The 23,536-nt window shown below is 38.5% G+C and overlaps 1 protein-coding gene across 9 annotated transcripts in view; it reads right to left on the bottom strand.

Moving 5' to 3' along the window:
* Nucleotides 1-23,536, bottom strand: part of WDFY3 (WD repeat and FYVE domain containing 3) — a 127,505-nt gene that overhangs the window by 15,375 nt on the left and 88,594 nt on the right. For 3 of the 9 annotated variants that reach the window (XM_015861628.3, XM_015861634.3, XM_032444429.2), the window contains 23 exons: nt 22,919-23,154; nt 21,603-21,737; nt 20,185-20,376; nt 18,783-19,016; nt 16,173-16,272; nt 14,979-15,139; nt 14,114-14,343; nt 13,267-13,376; nt 12,270-12,452; nt 11,330-11,487; nt 10,053-10,130; nt 8,894-9,121; nt 8,074-8,127; nt 5,765-5,933; nt 5,404-5,567; nt 4,129-4,277; nt 3,743-3,863; nt 3,373-3,458; nt 2,909-2,989; nt 2,319-2,373; nt 1,863-1,982; nt 1,284-1,401; nt 370-476 (listed from right to left, as the gene is read on the bottom strand). In XM_015861628.3, the coding sequence (XP_015717114.1) occupies nt 370-476; nt 1,284-1,401; nt 1,863-1,982; nt 2,319-2,373; nt 2,909-2,989; nt 3,373-3,458; nt 3,743-3,863; nt 4,129-4,277; nt 5,404-5,567; nt 5,765-5,933; nt 8,074-8,127; nt 8,894-9,121; nt 10,053-10,130; nt 11,330-11,487; nt 12,270-12,452; nt 13,267-13,376; nt 14,114-14,343; nt 14,979-15,139; nt 16,173-16,272; nt 18,783-19,016; nt 20,185-20,376; nt 21,603-21,737; nt 22,919-23,154 (3,269 nt within the window). The remainder of the gene's footprint in view (nt 1-369; nt 477-1,283; nt 1,402-1,862; nt 1,983-2,318; nt 2,374-2,908; nt 2,990-3,372; nt 3,459-3,742; nt 3,864-4,128; nt 4,278-5,403; nt 5,568-5,764; nt 5,934-8,073; nt 8,128-8,893; nt 9,122-10,052; nt 10,131-11,329; nt 11,488-12,269; nt 12,453-13,266; nt 13,377-14,113; nt 14,344-14,978; nt 15,140-16,172; nt 16,273-18,782; nt 19,017-20,184; nt 20,377-21,602; nt 21,738-22,918; nt 23,155-23,536) is intronic. The other 6 variants (XM_085545156.1, XM_015861631.3, XM_085545158.1 and 3 more) reach the window with 6 other exon arrangements.

Genomic DNA, 23,536 nt, shown 5'->3' with positions numbered 1-23,536 from the left:
CTGCAATAGAAGCATTAATTTTGTGTGAAGGTGTAAAGGAACTGGCATACAACTCTTTCAACAGCGGACTAACAAAGCTTGATGAAGAATGTAATTTTGTTCACAGCAAACTCATCTTTGGTTTCTACCTGGTACTATTTTGTTCATACATTTTTTCAAAGCACTCCATGAAGAAATGAGAGTTCCATTGCATCTTCTATTAAGTAACCTCAAAGATTTTTGGACCAATCCAATCTGCAATCCCTCCACTGATAATTTTTTTTTTTAACATGTTTTATGAGAACAAAGCAGACCGATCTCATTTTCTCATGTAGATCTCAAATGTACAGCAGGAAAGCAATATAGGAAGTGAGACCTTATACTTTTTACCTGTAGTCGTAAGAAAATCTGTGTAAAAGGCTCCATCCGGACAAGATAGGAAGCCACTATCATGGCAGATGAATAGTGGGTCCCGTAATGATACGCTGGAGTTTCACCTGCAGAAAATTAAACATCATGCACACAGAAGAAATAAGGCAGTTAGGTAAAGCAATTACTGGTGAGTGTACTAACTACTGCTGCCTTGTATTTACTCTGTGATTGTGGACAGATTTAAAATTGGCACTTGTAACTTTCACTCTTGAGCCCAGCAAACCACATGGTTTATTTATTTATTTAAGTTTAAAATGCTTGAAGCATTCCAACACAGCTATGGTGATTTCTGCTGATGGAACATTTGTTTACTTCCATTCTTTTTGATTACTCTGGAAATAAGGCTTGGGGAGAAACAGTTCTCAGAATTTCTGGCTACAGATTTTGTACAGATAAAATAACACTTGGTATTTTTTTTGGATAGTAGAAAGAAAACTGCTACTTCCTGAGCAGGAAAACATACATTAAACTCAGAAATGAAAAAGCTGAACTGCTGCTACTGCAGAGGTATGCCCATTCCTCTGTACAACTTACTGCCTTTCAGTAGCACTCAAACTATACTAGTTAACAAGAGACAACTGGATGTGTGTTTCCTCTGTACTTGCCCATTTCTAGCCTTCAGACATGGTTGAAGTGTTTTATTATTTTTATATATAGACACATGCTGGTCAGATTTAAAAATCAACAAATATAACAATATTCCTTTGCTTCTAATTTAATATTGCTTCATAGGTCCCTAAAAGACCCGTGGTAGGGCTCAGCACATGCACCACTGGAAGTCTTGGGTCATGTAATTAAAATCCACAACATTGTACTGAACTGTGGCAGGCTCGAGCCTCTCTCCTCTTCCTGCAGCATGTATCATTTCTTACCATTGGGATCTTCCCAGTCTTTGTATCGTTTCTTGTACTGGGCCAACCTGTCCTCTGTTTGAGCTCCCATGGGCTTTGCCAGGTTTCTGAATGTCTTGGGATTTGTAAGATCCAACTCCTTTAAAAATAAAACAAACATCAAATCAATTTTAAAAACACATGCTTTCATTTTGGACACAACATCCTTCAAGAAATACTTCAGAAAGCTAATGCAAAAACTTACTGCTGCACGCTTGCATGCTGATACACAAAGGAGATGCAACTGCCTTAGAACAAACTGAACATGCAGCTATTCACCTGACAATTAGCACCCATAATCAGCACAGGTAAGGGCCTTCCTGCATGGGGCTGCTGAGCCCCTCTAGTATCCTACCCACTGGCTACACAGGCTAAACATTACAATACAAATGAAAATGAAAAAAGGCAATAAGGATACACCTTGGATTTAAGAAGGTAGGGCAACCCAACTGTAATACTCACAAGACTCAAACACATAAAAAAAATTACTATTAGACTGATAGGATATTTTATTTACTTCTGAATCGAATTACTATTAGACTGATAGGAAATTTTATTTACCTCTGAATCGTAGTCTGCAAGGACCCAGGGAAAGACAGGGTACTGCATGAGATCATTGTAGGATCGGCCCGCCAGGGTGTTTAAGTGCATCAGGTACTGGAAGTTACTGATTTCTCCTCTCTGAAGGAAGACATAACAGAGCTTTAAAGACCTCAGCTCACAATTTACTGAGCTGTCAGACTTCTCAGGTGCTTACATTATATCTCTCCAAACATAGGAAACTTAATTCAGTATTACAGTGTCCAAACTCTATTTATATTATTTTTAATGAGAGAATCATTTAGTACTCGATGATGAAATATACCCAAAATGAAATATAATTTGAGCATGAAATATAAACAGTTAAAGTACCGAGATACTTTTTCTGAAGCAGTATATTCCACCTGTTCATAAGATGCAGGTGTACTAAGTATATATCACTACAAAATATGTAATATAAAAAAATATGACACTTACTTCCCATCTTTGAGTAACAGATTTTTCTCCCACTAAAGTGCTAAGCAAGCCAGACCTAGTTAGAAAAAGAAAGTACATTTTTTGATTTACCAATAGAATTTGAGTTGCATCTTCACAAGATGACTCAAAATGTCGAGACCAAAACTTACAAATTTCTACAATTAGGCAGAATGGATTTCATTCCTTTTTGCTTTAGCAGTGCACATTTTATTTCTGAGCACAGATTGTTAAAACAATGCACATCATGCATGCAATTCAGCGCACATTCAAACGTACCTGACAGCCCACTACTGAGGAAAATATCTAACAACCCAGAGAAGCCAAACAGTTTTGGAACTTCAGTTCTTTCTGAATGTATCAATAACATTAATTTTGAAAATATGTATTTATTTGTAGGAATACATACCAAAGGTGTCAGTGATAAAAGAACATTTAAAGGAAGTGAAGTATAAAATCAGTATTTATTTGGCGTTGCCCAGTTACAAACAGAAGTTTATGCAGGTACACCTAGGTCCATCTGGACCTTAAGGTAAGCATCACTGATTTGAAACCAAGGAGATAAAGAGCTTATGAGGAATGGCAATGCTTACCCTTGTTCTACACTGGTGTTTGGCCTCTGTCCAGACACTGACTCCGAACTGTCAGTTAGAGATGGCACCACAGCCAAAAACCTGCACCAGCAGTTAAAAAGAGATTACCATTAATGTGCCTGATGAAGGCATCTCTTCTTAGAAATGAACATATCTGGTACAATTATTTTGTTCTGAGCAGCTGCGTAACATCTTCAACAAAACCAGAACATCCCTTCTTTCCCTACGCCCACACTTGCTGCCACAGCTCTCATACTGACCACATGCTGCAAGTTTAGCATACAGGCATTAGCGCTTCCTAGTGGCTCTTTGATGACACACTTTGTTTGCCACAGAATTATGAACTGTCTCACACCAATCACTTGCAATCTTGTTAGCAGAACGTTGCAGGCTCAAATATGACTCAAGACAGATACTTGCAAATAGTCGCATTAAATATTCCAACTTAAGTTACTTTACAATACCTCTGATAAACTTTATTTCGGACTCCTTTTTGGAAAGCTAGAAGATAGTTTCGTCCATCTCCTGAGAAAACTTCAATTGCAATTGGCTGAAAGCAAATGAGACAAACAGGTCACTGCTAGCAAATCTGCTTGTCACCTACAAAGGTTTGAAGCAAGCCAGTTTGGCTGTGTTGAGCTATACATGACACAAAATCATTGCAGCGCACACTTTGCTTAGTGTGGACAGCTGATGTATTTTCAGAACACCAAAATCCATTAATTCACCCAATTAACTAAGTCACAGCAGACCAAACAGATCAAGTAATTAGATTTCTATTTCAACACAATGAATAGCTCTCACTTGCCAAATAAGGATCTGTGCCCAAGTTACCTGCAAAAGGTATCTCCTTTTATGTACTTCCTTAATATCTTCATATGCAAAAATGCTGCACGTTCTTTTGAGTTGACTTGGCCCCTGCCTTGCCCCCCTTGGTATGATTGGCTCATGCATCCTGTAAATGAACATAAACAGGAAAGTGATTAAAAGAGACGTGTTTTAAGAATCATTCTTTTCATTCATATGAGAGTTCAGGCATAGGAAGAACTTGTTTCACAATAAACCACATCACACTCAGTATTTTGAGAACACAGAAGCAACTGCTCCTGAGATCTTCAGCAATTTTGACATTATTTTGTAGTCAACCTCTCAAAAAATCTCATTAAATATCTGCTGTTTGCCTACTAAAGACTGATGAAACTCTTTATTCATTCACTCACTTTGGAGGCAACGTCTCAATGTCCCGTATTTCTCTGGTGGCTGTCATGGTAAATCCATCAATTACATAGAAATGCTCTTTGCCAAAGAGGAGCAGCCCTTCACTAGTGTCAAGGCCCTGAACCCGAGCACAGCGGTACATATGCTGAATCTGGAATGAAAAACAGGCATTTAGCAAAAGTAGGTCATCAAGCTGAGATGCAGATCATTGCACTGTTAGAACCAGTCCTAGACACTGCTTTGTTATGCACAGATAAAGTAAAAAATTTGCTATTTTGCCTGCTCATTTGAGAAAAACATAACCTTAGCAATCCACAATTGGGAAGGTAGTTTAAAGGAAGTTTCCACTGTATGATATAGATCGGTAAGTTTACTAACTTATACACATATTGTATAACGGGCATCTTCTACAAGCTGTAATCAACTTGACTGATGGCAGATTTACTGACATACTTCAGACATGATGGAACTATGAAATAACCAGAGCAGCCTTTTAACGCTATTCTTGGGGATAAAATATTCAATGTCCAGAATTTTCATTCTATTGATGAGGACAACTGATCAGTTTGTAGAGTATTTATATTTTCACTTCCTCTCTCAGCTCACTGTGCCAATCAGGTAAGCAGAAGATAGCTGTAAGAGAAGTCTTATGATGAGCAGCTAAGGTAACAGGGACTGTTTCATCTGGAGAAGAGGAAGCTCAGTCGAGCAGTCGAGACATTACAGCCCTCTACTACTTCCCGAAAAGAGGCTGTGGTGAGGTGGGAGTCAGCCTCTTCTCCCCACATTACTAGCAATAAGAATAGAGGGAATGGCCTCAAGTTGCAACAGGGGAGATTCAGGTTGGAGGTCAGGAAAAATTTCTCTCTGAAAGGGTAATCAGGTGCTGAAATGAGCTACCCAGGGAGGTGTTCAAGAAATGTTTGGATATTATACTGAAGGACATGGTTAAGTGGGGAGGTGTCAGTGGACAGTTGGACTGGATGATGTTGGAGATCTTTTCAAACCTTGGTGATTCTATGATTCTATGACTCAATTCTAGACAGGTTTGATTTTCCTTAGCAGGCAGGTAGTTAAAAAAAAAAAAAAGTTTCCAGTACAGCATTTGAATTGAAGCACACATTTCTTATCAAAGGTGCTACAAGAAGAAGCTGATGGAATATGAAACAGATGTAGCTGTAGATCAGGAAAGGCATTTAGGATGTTTATTTCTGCTTGAAACATTCAATGCAGAAATTCCAATATAGTAAACACTGTTTGTTTGCAGTACACAATACCTTCTCTCCTTCTTCAAGAAGTCGAAGCAAAGTTGTATTGTCAGTTTTCTCCTCTTCATCAATCGAACTGCCCTCAACAATTTGATCTTGTGACTGTTCCTGGTTCTCATCATCTCCTCCATCAGGAGCAGAGCGAGACCGTTTCAGGGGAGGCTTCACTAGGCCTAGAAAAGAAGAATTAAGATAAAATTTAAAAAATGAGAATTAAAAGATCACCATGAAAAACCAAGTTTAAAATTGCTGATCCAATGCTAAGGCAGAAAACAGAGTCCAACATGTTTATCTCAGTGCAAATGCAATGGCAAGTATAAAGGCAAACAAATTTAAAGAAAATGGGTCAGGACAGAAGAAGCGATCTAACCTTTGACTCTCGCAATTGTGTCCTCCCCATGTTCTGGCTCCTGCTGAGTGGTTTCACCCACTGTGTTTTCCTCTATGGTGTCCTGGAAGATGGTTGGGTTTCCAGATGCCAGGCGCATGTAGTACTCCTTACTGTCATAACTTATAGCCCTTCGGTAGCGAGCAGGTTTCTTAGAAATAATTGAACACAGTCACTTAGTCATTCAACTCTTCTCACACATTTCAGGGACACAGTGTGTAGCATAGAGCATGCCTACTATGTGCTCTGTGCATGTGCAGTGGTACACCAAAACATATGAAAACAGGGACTCCACCCTGGATCCAACCTGATTTACAGGGGAGCTATTCAGCCACTGAATTAACAGCAGGTTTGTGGAAATGCCTGCTGCTAAATCTACACACGGGGAGTACTGAGCATGGCTATTAGGTAACAAACAACAGCCGTCACAAAAGACAGGTGGGATACTTTTGCTGAAGCTTGATGAATCAAATGGATATTTTCTACCCTCTCAGTACTCCCTGCAGCATGTGCAGCTCATTCACTAAGACAGCCAGCTGCAAAACTAGACAGTGGTGTGAATAAACTCAACAAAAGAAATAAGTAAAACTGATGAAAGTGAAAGAGATGGGGACCTGAATTTAAGGCTCAAAAATTAACAACTTCAGTTTTTTCTTTCATTAATACATATTTTGAAGGTCGTCATGAAACGCATAAAAGGATCAATTTAGAATTCATCAAGAATCATCTGTAACCACAATGGATAACACTGCATTTCACTACAATGGTGGCACAGTGCTGATTTTTTGTTTAGCATGTTAATTCTTAGGTTCTTCATTTAATTACAAAGGTAATACTAGAAATCAAAGTAGCAGCTAAATGAGGACATTGCCAGAAACATCATTGTGGAGGTAAGCAGGGATAAGAGCTATTACAGAGCCTGCTCTCAAATTAAAACAAACTGCTGCACCTGAGTGGAAGAAAACACACTGAATTTATACTTCGGTCAAAAGTTTTCTTCTACAAGAACTGCTTAACCCAACACCTCTAGAAAGCTCAGTCTGTGAATACATTCAGCTCTTCATAAATAAAAGTTTTTATTTTGTAGCATAATTTCCCATTATTTTTGAAATTATATTGGGATAATCACAGTCCAGTGCTTGAAATTATGAGCTATGGCAGAATATCAACTGCCATTTCAATTATGTATGTAACTTGTTCACTTCTGTAGTAATAACTGGAAATACATAAACTGCAATTTTTGGATTATTTTTTTTCTTGTTGTTTATCTGTACAACTATGCAGTGGGAAACTAAAGGACCCTTAAAGTTAGCTCTATTACAAGTAGATACTTGGAATGACTAAGTGATTAAGATGGGCAACATGGAGATTCATTACTTCGGGTCAAATTGGCTGCCTCAGAACTCAAAGATGTAAGGTACTGTGATTTAATCTGCAGACTTATGCTCAACTGAGCCTTTGCTCCTTTAACACTTCAGTGGTAACAACTGACGTGTACTCCAGAATGAAAAATCCAGACTGTCCCTATTAATATAAGGAAAGGGAAACAGATACAATTTATATTTCATATTCTACATAATAATTGCTTTCATTTATTTGTATTAGCTTATTGTTGAATGTATTTAAAAAGGAGTGAGTACGTATATCACGCGCTATACTTAGTGATGGGCAAGACTGTGAATGTTATTTAAAAGAGAAGCAGTGTAACATGGAAACGTCCGCAGAGCAGCCGATTTTAAACAATTCTGTTATTTTTAAGCTAGAATTCATATTTTGAAACAAAGGATAAATATCATTAATAAAAACTAAGACTTGAAGGTAAGAAGACTGACCTTAGTGCTAACAAAAATAGATCTTTCAGCCCACGGTCAAAAAGGAGAAAGAAAAACCTGCTCAGCAGACCCTTTTAAACATTCATTTTCCTAGCAGTTCTCCCACAAATCATGTTGCCCATTACTAAACATTTTCCATCGACGATTAGTTTAGACCCCAAGCCACAACTCTGTACACAGTGAGAACAGTGACAGCACAGCCCAACACAGCCTGTTAGTGAGCAGCAAAGAAGGGAAGAGCTACAGAAAGTTGTATTTAGGTGAAGGCTGAGGAGAGCACAGTGAAATCCTCTAATGTGAATACTGAAAACAACATCTTTAGGCCTGGAAATACACACTGAAAGAGCAAGTTGAAAGCCAAATGTAGAAGCCTTGTTAAGATTGCCCAACATGCAGGAGAAACAAAAAAAAAGTTGTATTTATTTGACATTCTTTCAGTCAGTGTATTTGTTTCTTTACCTTTTGAGGAATGGTATCATCAGCTGTCTCAGGAAGTTTACTTGAGAGGTCAGACTGAAAACAGGGCATTAAGTATATGCATCAGAAAAAGAACACTTTCGATAAGAAGGCATGATGTTCTCCATTGTGTGCACTGTCAGTCACTAAAGCTATTCTGAGTCACATTGCAAGTAGACAAATATACCTAATAGTGTAATGTTGGCTATATAATGTTTTTTGTTCACACATCTTAAGTACCTTAGCACTCATTCTTGATTAGAGAAAAAAAAAAATATCTTGCATGTTCCCTTCCTTAAAAGCAAACAGAAACTAATTGCCAGGCTGTCAAAGATTATGTGCATTTCTGCCTAAGTGGCCCATGTTCATAGTCACAGATTTTCAGTGAAAGCACACCCAAACCAATGCCCAGAGGCCTGCTTGGTTTTTGCATTTTTCTTCAGATATGTTTTAAATGCTCTTTAGAACTAGAAATTGAAACAAATCTCCCATCCGTAAGTACGACATTTTGTGGCTTCTTTTTGCTAGTGATGATGCCACTGCTGCTCACCAGCAAAAGAAGCACGCTACATCATATCTTGCAACAGGCAGATGCCTCAATCTCCCTCCATACTGAGTTGTGAGAGGTCTAGTCCATTCCCTAAACATACTGTGAAGTACAACCAGACCTTACCAATCATCTAGGGCTTACAGCTATGCTGGTAAGCCAACAGAATAAAATATGCATCTTAAGAGCCACTTTGGGGGAAAAAATAAGGAAAAAAAAAAGTTTATTTTACAACAGGTCATAAAATTTCTCACAACAAAATCTGGAATTACTTACCAGCAAGTTTGTTTCCTGCTCAGCTTCAGGCATGTAGGGATACTGAGTGTAAAACATGTCATTGCGCACCATCTTCTTCCTCATTCGGCAGGGCCCCTCAGTCATCTCCAACATCCACTTGTCAAGATGGGAACCAATGGGAGGACCCCACAAACCTCGCTCTCGTAGTAACTCATATTCAATTTGAGACCACTCTTCTGTCACATATTTTAATGCATTCTGCTGGCGCTGGATATAAATGTGTTTACATAAAGCATTAAAAGCTATGTCTTTAAGCCCGTATCCAATACGAGCAGACATTTTCCTCACACTACAAAATGTCTTGTAATTAAAATTTCTAATAGCATTAAAGAAATACTCATTATAGTAATACACACTAATGAGATTTCCAGTCTCAGCTACTGCCGAATCAAGGTTCATACTGTAATCCACTAAGCAGAAGAGGAAAAAGAGGATAAACAAACTGCTTTTGGTTTTAATCTGTAACTGAATGTATTTGTAAATGGCAAATATGAGCATATGCGAGATTAATACACTGATTTTGAAAAGGGATTTTAGGAATTTTTGATGATTTTCTTGCTAACACTTAAATAGAACAGAGAAATTAAAGCAAAGCCTGTTTGATGGATTTTTACTGGTAGCTTTCAGTAACTTATTCCTGCAGAAACACTCAGCAGCTACACTGAACCAAAGGACTTTGGGGATGCTTGGAACAAAATGCAGGGTACAATGATTTGCTCCTAGGAGGCACAGAACAGCTACTATCTATGACCACATGAGTAGAAAAAGGAACTACAAAATTGTTTTAGTGCTACTATAAAAGTTATCTTGGCATACAGTGTTCCTCTGTCTTCTTTTTTTTCCCAAGAATCTTAAGTAGTATTTTGAGTAAAGGAATGGGATAGAAACATGTTGGCTTTCTAAAACAGTGTACAAAACCTTTAAGATTTAACTTAGGCAGCTCTGTTACAACAAAATCAAGATTAATTTTCCTCATTTATTTGACTGAATTAAGAAAACATCCTTAAAATAGCTGTATCTGTACAATGAAGCGCGCCACTATCAACTTTCTAATACTTCATAAGCCACATACTGAGAAACAGGATCTGTACAACCTAACATCAAAAATACCAGTTTCAAGTGATTCTCTGAACCATACCTCCTGATATTCTTTATACTGCATATCAACAAGATCTCGAACCACTGCGATGTGAGTAAACATCCACTGGGAAATTTCCTAATAGAAAGATAAGGAGACAGACAGAATCAGACTTCATAGAAACAAGTTATGGAAAACCTACAAATGATTAACAATTACTTGGTCACAAAAACTATCTTCTTAAAAAACGATTTGGACTAATTTCAAAATACAGCATGCAACTGTATTTTCAAGGTTGTTTTATAGTTTTGCTTTATATGGGTGTTTTCATGGTTTTGTTTTACAGCAGCAAATTCATGTACAGGGGATACCATGCAAGAGAAATGGGCAAACATTTGTTAAGAATGATGGTACAAAACAATCCCAAATAGCTAAAAGAAGCAATAGCTGAGAAATATTACTACTGCTCTCCATTTTCTAGTAATACTTGGTAGATGCTGACCAAATTTGATAGAAACCATAATAGCATCCATCATACTGTATGGAAAAACACCTGCTTTCATACTTTGCTCCCTGTAATGGCATGTCTGGTAACAGATGCTCTCTGCAGAGCTTGGGGATTCCTTCCTTTTCACTTTAGTGTGTGTGCCTGTTCACCAGGAAAAGGACTGAGAACACCGAGAATTCTTTATTAAATCAAAGCCAGTGCATAACTCCCAGATGAGCAAGTGAACTGGTGAGCTTCTTTTCCACTTACACAAAGCACAACTCCGGATGGAATCAATAGAAGCTACATATTTCCTTATGGCAGGAACATATCTGCCTTCCATGAGTCTCCTCACTATTTCATATACTTATTATAATAAGAATTCAATCCTCAAAAACTTCCAGATCCCTCTTTCGTTTGTTTTCTATGTCCCAAATACTTTATATGAAGTTGTTTGGTTTTTTTTTTACAATGCCCCATCAGGTCACGTCCAGTTTTTCTCCACCAGTCTTCACTTCTTAGACAAACAACTACCTTGACATCTATTACAAACTCCTGTGGTAAACTGAATTTACGACCCAGTTAACGAGAGAAGTCAAGCAGTCTTTCCAAACCCAGAGAGTTTACACTCTTGACTTACTATTCCAGAAAGGCAGATACACCTGTTGGATTAGGCCACACAAAAGCAATAAAGTTCTATCTTCAGCAAGATATTCAATATTCAGCAAGGGGAAAATTGAGCACAAATTATCACCTTATACCTTGAGAGACACTTTATATTGCAGTATTTACCATATACTCCAAACATATAATGCTGGATTTGAGACTGTATTTTATGAAGCAAAATTACCTGCGTCGAGAGATTGTGTTTGTTGAGTCCACTCTCCTTCCGGTTTCTCCTGGAACCTGTTAGTTTAGAGAGGCCAAACCCACTGCTCACTCGTGAGAGCTTGGACTGTGTGCTTGGAACCAAGGCCTCTCCTCTACTGATGCACTTCTTCTCATGGGCTGAAAAACAAAGATTTTACATGTTGGGGCTTTTTTGTTGTTGTCACTGGCGTTTCACTAAATAGAGTAACAATTTCTATTGCTCTCAAAAACTTCCTGTGCTTTTCTGAGTTGTGTGTTGGGTTTTTTTTAAGGAAGGAGTTGTTGTGTTTTTTGGTTTTTTTTAATGTTGTTGTTGTTCCATTGCTGCTGTTTTTAAAAGGAGAAATTCCCAAGGGAAATCTTGGTACTTTTTGAACTTTAAAAGGATTAACAGATTAACTTGAATAACAGATCTGTGACTCCTTTCATCAATTATCAAAATCAAAGTCAATGAGCTCGAAGTTGTCACCTACTCCCCTCCAAACTACAACTACTTTCAGTTTTTCTGAACTTCGCCTCCTAAAGAAAAAGTGGGTATTCCAAAGCAGGGAGACAGTATCTGTAGAAATCCAGTTCTGAGGAAGGCCCAACAAGTCATCACAAGGAATGTCTATGGAAAGGCAAATAAGTGAACCAGCCAATCACCACTGCAATCCATAAGGCACTCTTTGGTGTATGCTTGTACAGAAACACAAGAAGCCACTAGGATCTGCAAAAGCACTGAATAAAGGTCCCAGATATGGACCTTGTATATGTTTTTCCTATACCCAGAGCTGTTTCTGAATCAGAGATATTAAACTTTAATAATAATAATAAGTATTTACCAACATACAAAAGGTATGCCCATATCAAAACATCCAATGCATGTGGCTCACTTTGGGGAAAGAAACCACTCAGAACAGATCTTGAGCTGCACTTACCCAAATGATTTTGCCAACACTTTAAACTTGCTTCTTCAATTAAAGGTCTTGCAACAGTTATATCCACTTGGCCACGGTCATTGACAGGGAGCGTCACTTTAAAAACTTCTTCTAAAACCTGTTTTTTACTGTGAATCAGCTCTGTCCACACTCTGTTTATGGCTTTTAAAAGAAGCTGGCGACCTGCAGAGGTACAAGACCACAAACAGCAAGTTCTCTACAATGCTTACTGAACTGGTACTTTTACAGCAGATCAAATAAAATAAACAATTACACTCAAGGCTTTCCCCTTTTTTCTTAATTTCTGAAATGCCTTTAACTAGACTTTTTTTGTCAATCATATACTGTTAGACAGACTCTGGAGATCCATTTTGACATCTTTCCTCTGTGAATCTGAAACATCAGCTCCAATTATTTGTGATTCCTCTCCCACACTCATGCATAGATTAACTAAATGAGATTAAAAACAAGCTTACAGATTACACAACATTTCATATATATATATACAAATTACTTTTTTTTCCTCTCTGAGTGTATTAATACACACATGCATAAATGCTAAGATATAAAAAGATCAAAAACACAATCTTTTTCCCCACAGACAATTCATAAATACCTTATGAGAGAAAGATCCTAATGATGTTTTACATCTTATATCAGTTAAGCCTTAACTATGCTCTTATAAGATTCAGCTGATAGAGAAGCACAGTGCACACTTAAGATGAGCCATTTACACTGCATTCATTCAGTGCATATAAAGTGGTATCTCTGATTCTAGTGCACATCCAGTAAAAAACGAGGACTGCCTGCTATTTTTACCAAACAGTTCTCACTCTGATTATGTTTGTCTTGGTGTATAGGGTATTTTGAAGGTTTTTCTTTGTTTGCCGTTCTTGCACATACACTCCTGTTCAAAATATAATGGGAGTAAAAGACTACTGATGTCAATAAAGAAGCAGCATTAGCAGACATCTGTGACTTGATCACTTAAGATTACCTTCACTGACATCTTGATTGTAGACTCCATCTGGTTCTATATCAGAAGGGATCATAATGTGCCAAGTTGTCATCCTGGCTTCTGCTTCCAATCCAAACCCATCAACATTGCTACAAATACACAAAGAATTAACATCCAGAAATAAATACCAACTAAAACCTTTGATTCCCAATGATTGAAGCACAAAGACGTGTGCTGCTACAGGAACACATTGAGTCCACCTGAGTTCTGATGACATACAGTCACAAGGTGAACTGAATGCTTTTGAAAGAGGATACGATATGAACACAGATGTATGTTACTAGAGGAAGCAGTAATTCTTGAAGAAACACTGTGGCCATCAACAGAGAACATTAGGGTTTATGCTGATGATACTTCCCAAATGACTTTGGATAAAAACTCAAGTCACACAACTTCTTGGAAAGAAAAATGGAAACGCTAGTCAGGCATTTGGAGTAAATGGGTGTTATTACCTAGTTTTAATCCTGACTAGACTTATTTAAACATCCAAATTAGTAAGAATAAAAATACATACTAAATGACTCTACAGACAGCAAATCTAGTGACAGATCCCTCTGACAATTACTTAGCACCTGCATTTCTTTCTACCTTGAAAAGACATAACAGTGTCAAAGTGTAATAACAAAATGGTTAGATATCTATTATTTTAAAATAGATCTGTGAGAAAAAGTAAGACTGTTCCTTAAACCTGAGCTCTTCAAATATAATTTCATTTAAATGAATCACTTCATTTTCTCTGCATTTCAATGGCTTTAAGGTTTCAAATTGTCATCAACATTTTGCCTACTTGTCACAGGGCAAATAAACTTCTATCTGAGATGCTTACCTCCCCACATGCAGATTAATCAAGCAGTGAGCAAGACAGCTGATGAACTCTTGATCATGATTTCCAGGTCCCAAAATTAAGTTTCTGTTCACAGTGAGGACCCTCAAGGAATCAAGAAGAGCCACTTGCTGAGGAACAGTTTTGTGTGCTCTTGAGAACTGATATAAGATAGTTCTGTTCAGGCAGTGATAAATAGCATCCAGCGATAGTCCCTGAGATCTTCTTTTTGACTGATGGTAAAGTAAGAAATAAAACAAAAAACACATCATCAGATGGCAGCGCTTAAGTCAATTTACAGGTAGGTAATCTTCCCACATGCTGACTCATGCTGCTTCTTCAGTATCAGTAGCATCAGTTCCAGTGATCTCTAGAGCCAAAATGATATCAATACAAGATAATACATTTAAGATTTCAACACCTACAAATATCAGTCTACTGTTATTTTCTCTGATTTCCAAAAGCAGAAGTCGTCAACAGTTTCCAAGAACAGAACAGGAGGAGGTTTTCAAAATATCTCCCAAGGTAAATTTAGGAAGCTTTCTGGGGATTTCAAAAACACAATTTCATCTGAAAGCAGTTTTAACTCTATTGCCTCATAATAAAGTACTGCACACTAACAAAATGTGCTAGAAAAGCTCAGTAAAAAATGAAAGAAAAGAACACACTTCTGCACTGACCGGAGACAGGCCAGTAGCATTGAAACAATTAAAACCTTCTTTGAGTCTTATCTATCTAGGCTGCACAATTACCCTGCAAGAGACCTCATCCAAATAGTATGCAAGCTGTGCAGAATAGTCACTCTGCAGATTTTAATTTCAACTGTGAAAATGGCTTTTCAAGTAGGCTAATAAGAGAACACTATTACCTGTGCAATTAGCTGGATTATGAATTCCACAAGAAGTTTGGATTCTTTGTTGAACATGCCCTGCCAAAGCTTATCTACCACACGCTGTGTAAAATAGAACACGTTGTTCACCAGAACTTGGTAGCTTCCTCCACTTGTTATGGGCAGAGATGCATCTTCGCCTAGGTAACAGCACAATAAAGCTTTCTTCATTAAAAAAGAATAAATATGAATAGATACATCGATATTAAGTTTGTGTTTGTGCTTACTGAGCTTCTGTAAAAGAGAAGCAAAGACTAAGATATTCAAACAAAAGCCAAAAGCTAGTGGTTAACCTACATGGAATGTGCAAGTGATTGTTTGAAATCAACACTGACGTGGCCAAAATGAGAGGGGCAGGGCACACAATAAACTCCCAAAGCAATCCTGGAAAATCTATCGTCCAGCATTACTCTTTCCTAGCCTACCACAGCTATCTAAAATGAAAAGAACTGATGTGGAATTACAACCCAGAATGCTTACTGGAATGGACCAGACTGTGAAAAACAAAATGAAACAAAAAACAAACAAACAAAAAAACAAACAAAAATCACTATGGATGATGCTGGTGGTCCATTCTTACAGGTGGGAGTGAGATACTAACCAGTAACACTCCACTCCCTGTTTCCTTCCTGTATTAAATGTCTGACAGTAGACTAAAGCATCACCTGAGACTCTGTTCAAGATAGCCTGCATCAGTTTAGTTCTATCGCCAGCAACAGATGCTGCATGAAGTCATGACATGGAATACCAATAAAACCAGAGCAACTGCACTTCATATGTGGGTACGCTCCATTTCCAATGTGAGAATCATCACTTGGATTGCTGCTTACACAAATGGATGCCATTTAAACTCTACTCCAGTGCATTCCAGTTCCACAGGACAAATGGTGCAATGACCCTGAGCTACCTGATACATTCCAGCAAATAAATTAAGCTCACATACCACACTGGCGCAAAAAAAAAGAAAGACATAACGAACTGTATCTGAACAACTAACAAGATGTGAATCCTTCTGGCAAGTTGTATACTTTACGTAAACATCAAGACCATCACACTTATTAAAAACAAAAACCAAAAAACCTTTCAGAGAATACAGGTTTTACAGCAATTTTTAAAAAATCATACACTTTCCCTTAACTGAGACAGCTTGAGAATTAAACATAGTTATATTACCCAATAAAACATCAGCTGCGAGTAAGTGGTCCATCACGCTATCCAAAACATAGGTCTGAAACTCTTTCTGCTGCGTTCGTGTCGATCTTTCAGGGGAAGCCTGATTCAAGAAATGCAATGAAAACACAATGAATATCTCGGAGAGAATTGAAAAGGAGAAAGGGAGTTCTAGGTGAATTTTTGTTTTCCCTATCTCACAAGTGTTATCTAAAAACTTAGGAATGGACATCAAATACACAACAGCTGTATGCAGTTTTATGGAGTGAGCAGTACTCCGATTTAAATGCATTAAGTGCATCTTCCGCCAATATGCCAATGCATCTTCTATTTCTTCCATAATAGGAAATGGAAAGGAACACACTCCTAAAACATGTACCAATTTTTAACTGAACATATGGTTCAGCTGTGATCTCCTCAGTTCACATAATGACTCCATTCTGAAAACACAGATCAAACATCTAAATTCACCATCACTTCTATGAGGGCTTTTGTGTACCACAACATCAGCCTTGATATAGTCACATAATAAATGGATGCACCAAATCTTTATTTCCTTTGCACTTCATGGAACTCTTGGAGCAGGTCCAGAGGAGGGTCACCAAGATGATCAGAGGGCCAGAGCACCTCTCCTATGAGGAAAGGCTGACAGAACTGGGATTGTTTAGCTTGGAAAAGAGAAGGTTTTGGGGAGACCTCACTGTGGCCTTCCAATACTTGAAGGAAGCATATAAACAGGAGCGGGAACAGGTGTTCACAAGGGTGGGTAGTGATAGGACAGGGGAGAATGGTTTTAAACTGAGACGGGGAGGTTTAGGTTCGATATTAGAAGGAAGTTTTTTACACAGAAGGTGGTGACACACTGGAGCAGGTTGCCCAAGGAGGGTGTGGATGCCTCATCCCTGGAGGCATTCAAGGCCAGGCTGGATGTGGCTCTGGGCAGCCTGGTCGAGCAGTTGGAGACCCTGCACACAGCAGGGGGGTTGAAACAGATGATCACTGTGCTCCTTTACTTCTCGGAAAGGGTAGTCAGGCATTGGAATGCACTGCCCAGGGAGGTGGTGGAGTCACCGACCATGGGAGTGTTCAAGAAACGTTTGGATGTTGTGTTGAGGAATATGATTTAGCTGGGAAGTATTGGTAATGATTGGACTAGATGATCTTCTAGGTCTTTTCGAACCTTGATAATTCTGTGATTCTGTAATTCTGTGATTCTTTTCAACCTAGGCCATTCTATGATTCTATGGAAAAAATACCACCACATCTTGGTGTTCCAAAACATATTCTCATATCTACTAAACGCTCCACTCAGAATTCCAGTGTTTTTTAGGGCTATTTAATTGAGCCTGCTTCATTTTGCACTCTAGAAGCTTGGCAGTGTGCGCATATCCAGCACTCTCTTTATGAGGGACCAGTAACAAACACCGACAAGTCGTAACAGATTAAAACAGCAGTAAAGTAATCAGAACAGATTGACATGGCCTCAAACACTCTTCCTGATATTTATGTAAAGCTGCACCACTTGACAACTTATTTTTTGCTTTGCAACAGCAAAGAGATGTCCATCTACTTCAGGAAACGTGTAGGGGATCGTATAAGCACAATCCAAAATTCCAGCAACTGCTGAAGCAATCAGGGACACAGCTGAACAGGGATGATGTAACAAGTAGTTAGGGACTGAAACGTTAATCAATGCGAACTAAATGTTTCAAAATACACTGTGTGAAGATGATGTGGATACATCAGAGCAGTTAAACTCCTCATTGCCTGCCTAACCATTAATAGAAGGCTGCTTTGCACAGCTGTCACAAACCTGAATGGAGAATTTTACAACAAGATAATACACTTACTCTGAATTCTTACAGCATATGGCACCAGATGTCCTGCCACTTTTTTTTTTTTTTCCTTTATCTAATATGAATAAAACATAATACTTAATGTTTCTTGAGGGATTTGTAAGGATTTTATATCTTGAGCAATACCAATACAGTTGTCATAGGGTAATGAATGTGTAACAAATTAATCATACTCTGCAAGAATAGAATTTATGGAAAGCTGTGCAATTCATGCTACACTGGCAAAGTATCTACTGCTGCAAGTCACTTCCTGCATCACCAGATAAAAGGAGTTACTGGCTCAGATGCCAAAATGATGTCAAAGGAGAGTACAAAATCGGAACCAAATCTTGACACAGTGCGCTCAGTTACACACGTGGAAGCTAACAGTGTCATTTGACCGACCAAATTAAAGCTAAGGAGCCCACAGACAAAACTGATAGTAGTGGAGAAGTTAATATAGCAAAAAAAAAATCCCATAAATAGCATGAGGATTTTTTGCTCAGGAATTTAAGGGTGTTGCTGACATATGCAAATACTAGGGCAAGGAAATAAAACCCAGAAGGCATTCAAAAAGAGAGGCTGAAAAAAATTCTCTAATTTTTGCTTTCTCGGGTTTTCCAAAGCATTAAGCAATTTCTGAGACAACAATATTCTTTTCCTGCATCTCTTCTTTAATGACAATTTCCAAGATTCTACCGAATGCCATACAAAGGTAAAGGAGAAAAACTGAGGAGAAAAAAACATCACAGTAAGCTCAAGTCAAAATTAACTTTACCTCTAGCAGAAGATCCACCAGCGGAGTCTGTTTGCTGGCTGGTGTGAGACACAAGTTATCAATTATGAGCACACGCATGAAGTCAAACACAAACTTCTTGGCAGGATGATTCGTTAGGTATGTCTTGGTGCCGACATTGCAGTATTCTGACTGGCTCCTGTTCATGCCAGAATCTGCAGCAAAGGCTTTGAACTCTTCAGCTGGGGATCCGACCTCATCATCAAGATCAGTGACCTATGAAAAACAGCATGTCAAAGCTCCAGTGCTGACCAAATTAATAGAAGTCATTCTGCTCCTCTATCCTTCACTTGTCATTTCAAGACTACACACTTCATATCTAATTTCCTAACTAATCTTCCATCCAAATTCTAGTTTCTGGTTGCCATGGAAAAAAATCCAGCAAAGGCTGCCATCAATTACCCCAGTTAGAGGCCACATTTCATATGAAAGATATCTATGAACAAGAATTCCTTGGGTAGCTTTGATTTTGAAAAAAAATGCATATTCTCATTGAAAAACACACCAAAAAACAAACAAACAAAAAAAAAACACCGAAAAACGAAAACCCAAAAGTACTAAGAAATGACGTGGAGATATAAGGCTCTTATATACAGGTGAATGCCAAGTCAGCATTACCAGAATTCCTAGTATCTTCTTCAAGTTAGAAGAAAAATTAATAATCTGTATGTATTTATTAGACTCAGCAACATATAGCTGTAAGTATTTTATCATATCTTATCCTAGTTATAGCATTTGCCAACCTGTAACCTAATTATCCTTCCACGCTTTTAGTGTAATTACTTTTACATACCAGCTAACAGTAACTGTTTGTTTCTTTTCAAGCTCTAGAAACAACACAATTTATAAATAACAATTAGGTCAACGAATACATAAATTAACACCTTGTAATATTCTCTGCTTCAGGCAGCTATGCAATGAAAGCTGGATTCACATACTATCCTAGCCAGAGTCCAGAAGCTCCAGGTAAGGCAAGAATACTGTTTTGTGGTTAAGCCACAGAAAAAGTGGGGGGAAGAAGCAGTTTAAGATTCTATCACATCCTCCAGAATGCAAAGGAGAAAGAGACGCTGAGTCAGTCTTTTTCCTATTGTAAATCTGAGTTAACTCAATTCTTGTATGTGAGAGAATTAGCCGACTAGAAAATGAATAATTAGCGTACATTACCCCAGAAATGAAGTTTCAGATGTCACTGTGCAGTACCTGCCTTTTGGTTGAGCATACACCCCTCTCAGTTTCAAAATGTAGATACAAATTTTCCAGTCCAGTCTTTAACACCATCAATTTCTGCATGGCAAGTAGAGCTTCATCTTCGTTAAGACTCATAACTGATAAAACCTCAAAAAATGCATTTGTGGGAAAAAGAACAGAAAATCCAACTCACTGAATTTCCTACCATCTCAGAGTAAGGTCGTATGTTGAAAGGAAATACGGTTGCTGCCAGCGCACACAGGAACTCTGGGCTCATCCACAAGGAAACAAGGTCTGGCACATTGTGATACAAATAGCGAAAGAATTGCATCAAGGTGACGGGATATTCTCGAAGCCAAGAGCCTTCCTCCTCAGACTGCCAGGGCTGGATTGGAAAACAAACAGCATGTTAGCGTTGATGGAGCTATTTGAAGAACACCCCTATCAGAGAAGAGCTGTGGAAGGAGGAATAGTATGGCCAGAGATGGGGTTAAAAGCATCAAAACTAATCAAGGACTTTTTCAAATAGAGCAGAACCGTGTGACCAAACACGACACAGTGTCAGAAAACAGATCTAGACCACGTCAGTCAATGTGTTGGAGCACATGTCAGAACAGATGATCAAACAGGCATCAGAAGGATGTGACTAAATACACGGTGCCCAGACACACGAACTAATGTCTGATCAAACATGAGACAAAACACGTGTCTGAGAACCTCACTAGCTTGTGAGGAATGGGGCACCACATGTGACAAAATGCTTGGCTGCTTAGCAGGACACATGATGATGAACACCTGACCCCAACATGTGACCAAGCATATGAACACACCAGTCTGATGAACCAACTCATAACGAACGTGTACCCCAGCAGGTCACCAAGCCATATTTTCTGGATATGTGTGTTCTGGTCACACCTGGATAAGTCAACACACGTAAAACATGCAGCCAACAATTCCCAGTGCATATTACAAACATGTTACCTGCTTGGTCATTACATCTGAACAGGTGCTGCTTTACAAATACTTTACAAGATCCTTTTCAGCAAGCAAACGCTTTCGGTCCCAGTTAATACAAAAGTTTCCCACTAAGAAACCAACTTTCACTACTATTGACATTAGATTCAAAAATGAAAAGAACATAAATTTTTCTGGCAGTAAGTTCATTTCATCTAGTATGTGGCTATTAATAGTCACGCGACTTCTCTGCATATGGAAGCTTCATGCACAAAATCAGTAACTATCAGAGCCCTGAGCAGATGGACTGGAGAGTCTGAAACATACTGCCATGATGTTAAGCAGGAAAAAAAAAAAAAAAAAATCTGTTCTCTCTGCCAAGGGCATTTTATCCTTCTGCTTGCTGGTTTTGCTTTACTCGCAGCCTTTTTGTGAAAAAGCAATGCTAATTTTATGGCCACTAATATTGCTACAGGTAACAAGAAACAAAGAGAATAACCCAATGACAACAATGGCTTTTAAGCAGGTATTATGAAACTAAAGGCCATCTGGGTTTGTCATGACACTAAAACTTAACCTTTTCAATTTGGCTTTTGACCATATGGTGGACTTGAACAATTTCATATGTTCAAACAAACACAGAATACTTATGCTTACTGAATTCAGCATGCTCCTCAGCATTCCCAACAGCAAGAAGGCAGCTTCTGTGCAAACACTATGTACTGAAGAGGTAACAGTGCCACAAGAGGCAGGAACTCCAAATATGAACGTCCAAATAGAATCTAAATCAAACTATAAGAGGTAAAAGAAGAGAAAGACACAAAATAAACCCTTTCTGAGGTGCAATTTGATACTACTTTTTCCTTGTATCTACGACATTCACTTGACAGTATCTAAATAATAAAGTTTACAGAATGTAAAAAGATAAATCTCCCAGAAATTCATAGGCAGATCATGTGTCACAAGGCACTGAAGAAAATTCCTTCCAGCCACAGAGCAACATAACTGCAGCTTCCTCCTCCAGGCATTTACATCTTCTGAAGTGAGATGTGCCAGTACAAGTGCTGCACAATCAACTCATTTTACTTCAGTATATCTAGCAACCAAACTCACTAAGTGTCCCACAGGAAAAAAAAAAAAAAAAAAAGAAAAAAGAAAAAAGAAAAGAACAAAACAAATACACCAAGCTGTATTTTCCAGTAATAAATTTTAAAAAAGCATTTAAAAATAAATAGAAGAGAGACAAACTGACCAAACTCTAGCATTAAGAGCTCTACCACCAGACATTTCAGATAGATGCATTTCATTTCAGTTTAACATCACTGTATCTCAACACTGTAAGCAGAAGATGAGCTTCACAACTCCACAACAGCACTGTGCTACATGTGCCGTCGAGTATTCCTCTTGAGAAAACGTGAGAGAATACCTTCTGATCTGTAATTTTTACCTTCAATTTCCCATTGAGAAGTGGATGTTGGCAGCCCTGGTATCTGTTCTAAGTGGGTCAACCTGGAGCAGGCTTTTCTCCATAAAAGACTACACTAAGGCTTCCTATTTATTTACATGCAATTAAAACAGGTTAAAAATCAACCTGCTGAGAATGATAATATATTTTTCCTTTAAGAACTACGATGTTTCCCTGAAAATACAGGGGTTTTTTAAACTAACTGCCTTGCTTTGTCTGTAACCTCATGATCTCTCCTTACCACAATAACTCTCACTCTTCCAAAAAAGTCATACTGCATTCCATGTCAACTCAACCCCAGAACATCCAAGACAGAAACCAGCTGCTGCTCTACCACAGCAAGCTGCCTTCCACACACTCCCACTGCATCTCATCCTCCCACTCCCAACACAGCACAAAACAGGATACACTGACTTTCGTGTCAGCTGCAGGGGACTGGGGGTGTTAATTCATTATTTTCTTTGACGACAGACAGAATAACACTTACATCGTACTAGGTAATCCCTACCTGTGAGCCCTGCTTACATCGGCTGCTGGCGATGGGCGCACTGACCTGAAGGTTTTCAGGCAGCTCAGTGACAGGCTGCTGCAGGAAAAGGGCCATGAGGAGGAAATAGAGCGCGGGTACATTTGTGTGCTTGGGGAGAAGGGACTGAAGGACAGGGAAGCCTGGGAAGTGACATGCATCACGGTTAATCTCCCGGACTGTCGATCTTCCACCAGCACTCCTGCCAACATTGAACCCTGAAAGAGAGGAAAACACAAAAGTCATCAGTGATAATAGGAAAATGCCTGTGAAGCTCACCCATACTGAAGTGTTGAACTCAGGAAATTCACGCTATAAAAACAAATGCCTGAACACATACATACGCACTCAGATCCATAAATATACAAATGAGGAATCCAACTAATTAAACCCTTGCCACAGACCTGCATAAATTCTGTCAGCAAGATTAAACAAAAAATCAATCTCAGCTGGTTGCAGCAGAAATCTTGGAGTCAATATTCTGAGATGTATTTAAAAAAATGGAGAGTATGAAAAATTAAGACAGTTGTATCGGTCATTGTTGTTTGAGGAGAAGCAATTTTTAAAATACCTTTTTGGCTACAGTGTAGCTTGGCATCA

Source organism: Coturnix japonica, chromosome 4, assembly GCF_054131305.1.
Source record: "Coturnix japonica strain WE chromosome 4, WE-NBRP24, whole genome shotgun sequence".
Taxonomy (NCBI): domain Eukaryota; kingdom Metazoa; phylum Chordata; class Aves; order Galliformes; family Phasianidae; genus Coturnix; species Coturnix japonica.
Note: the sequence above shows the minus strand (reverse complement) of the source record. Positions and strands in the feature narration are given on the sequence as shown.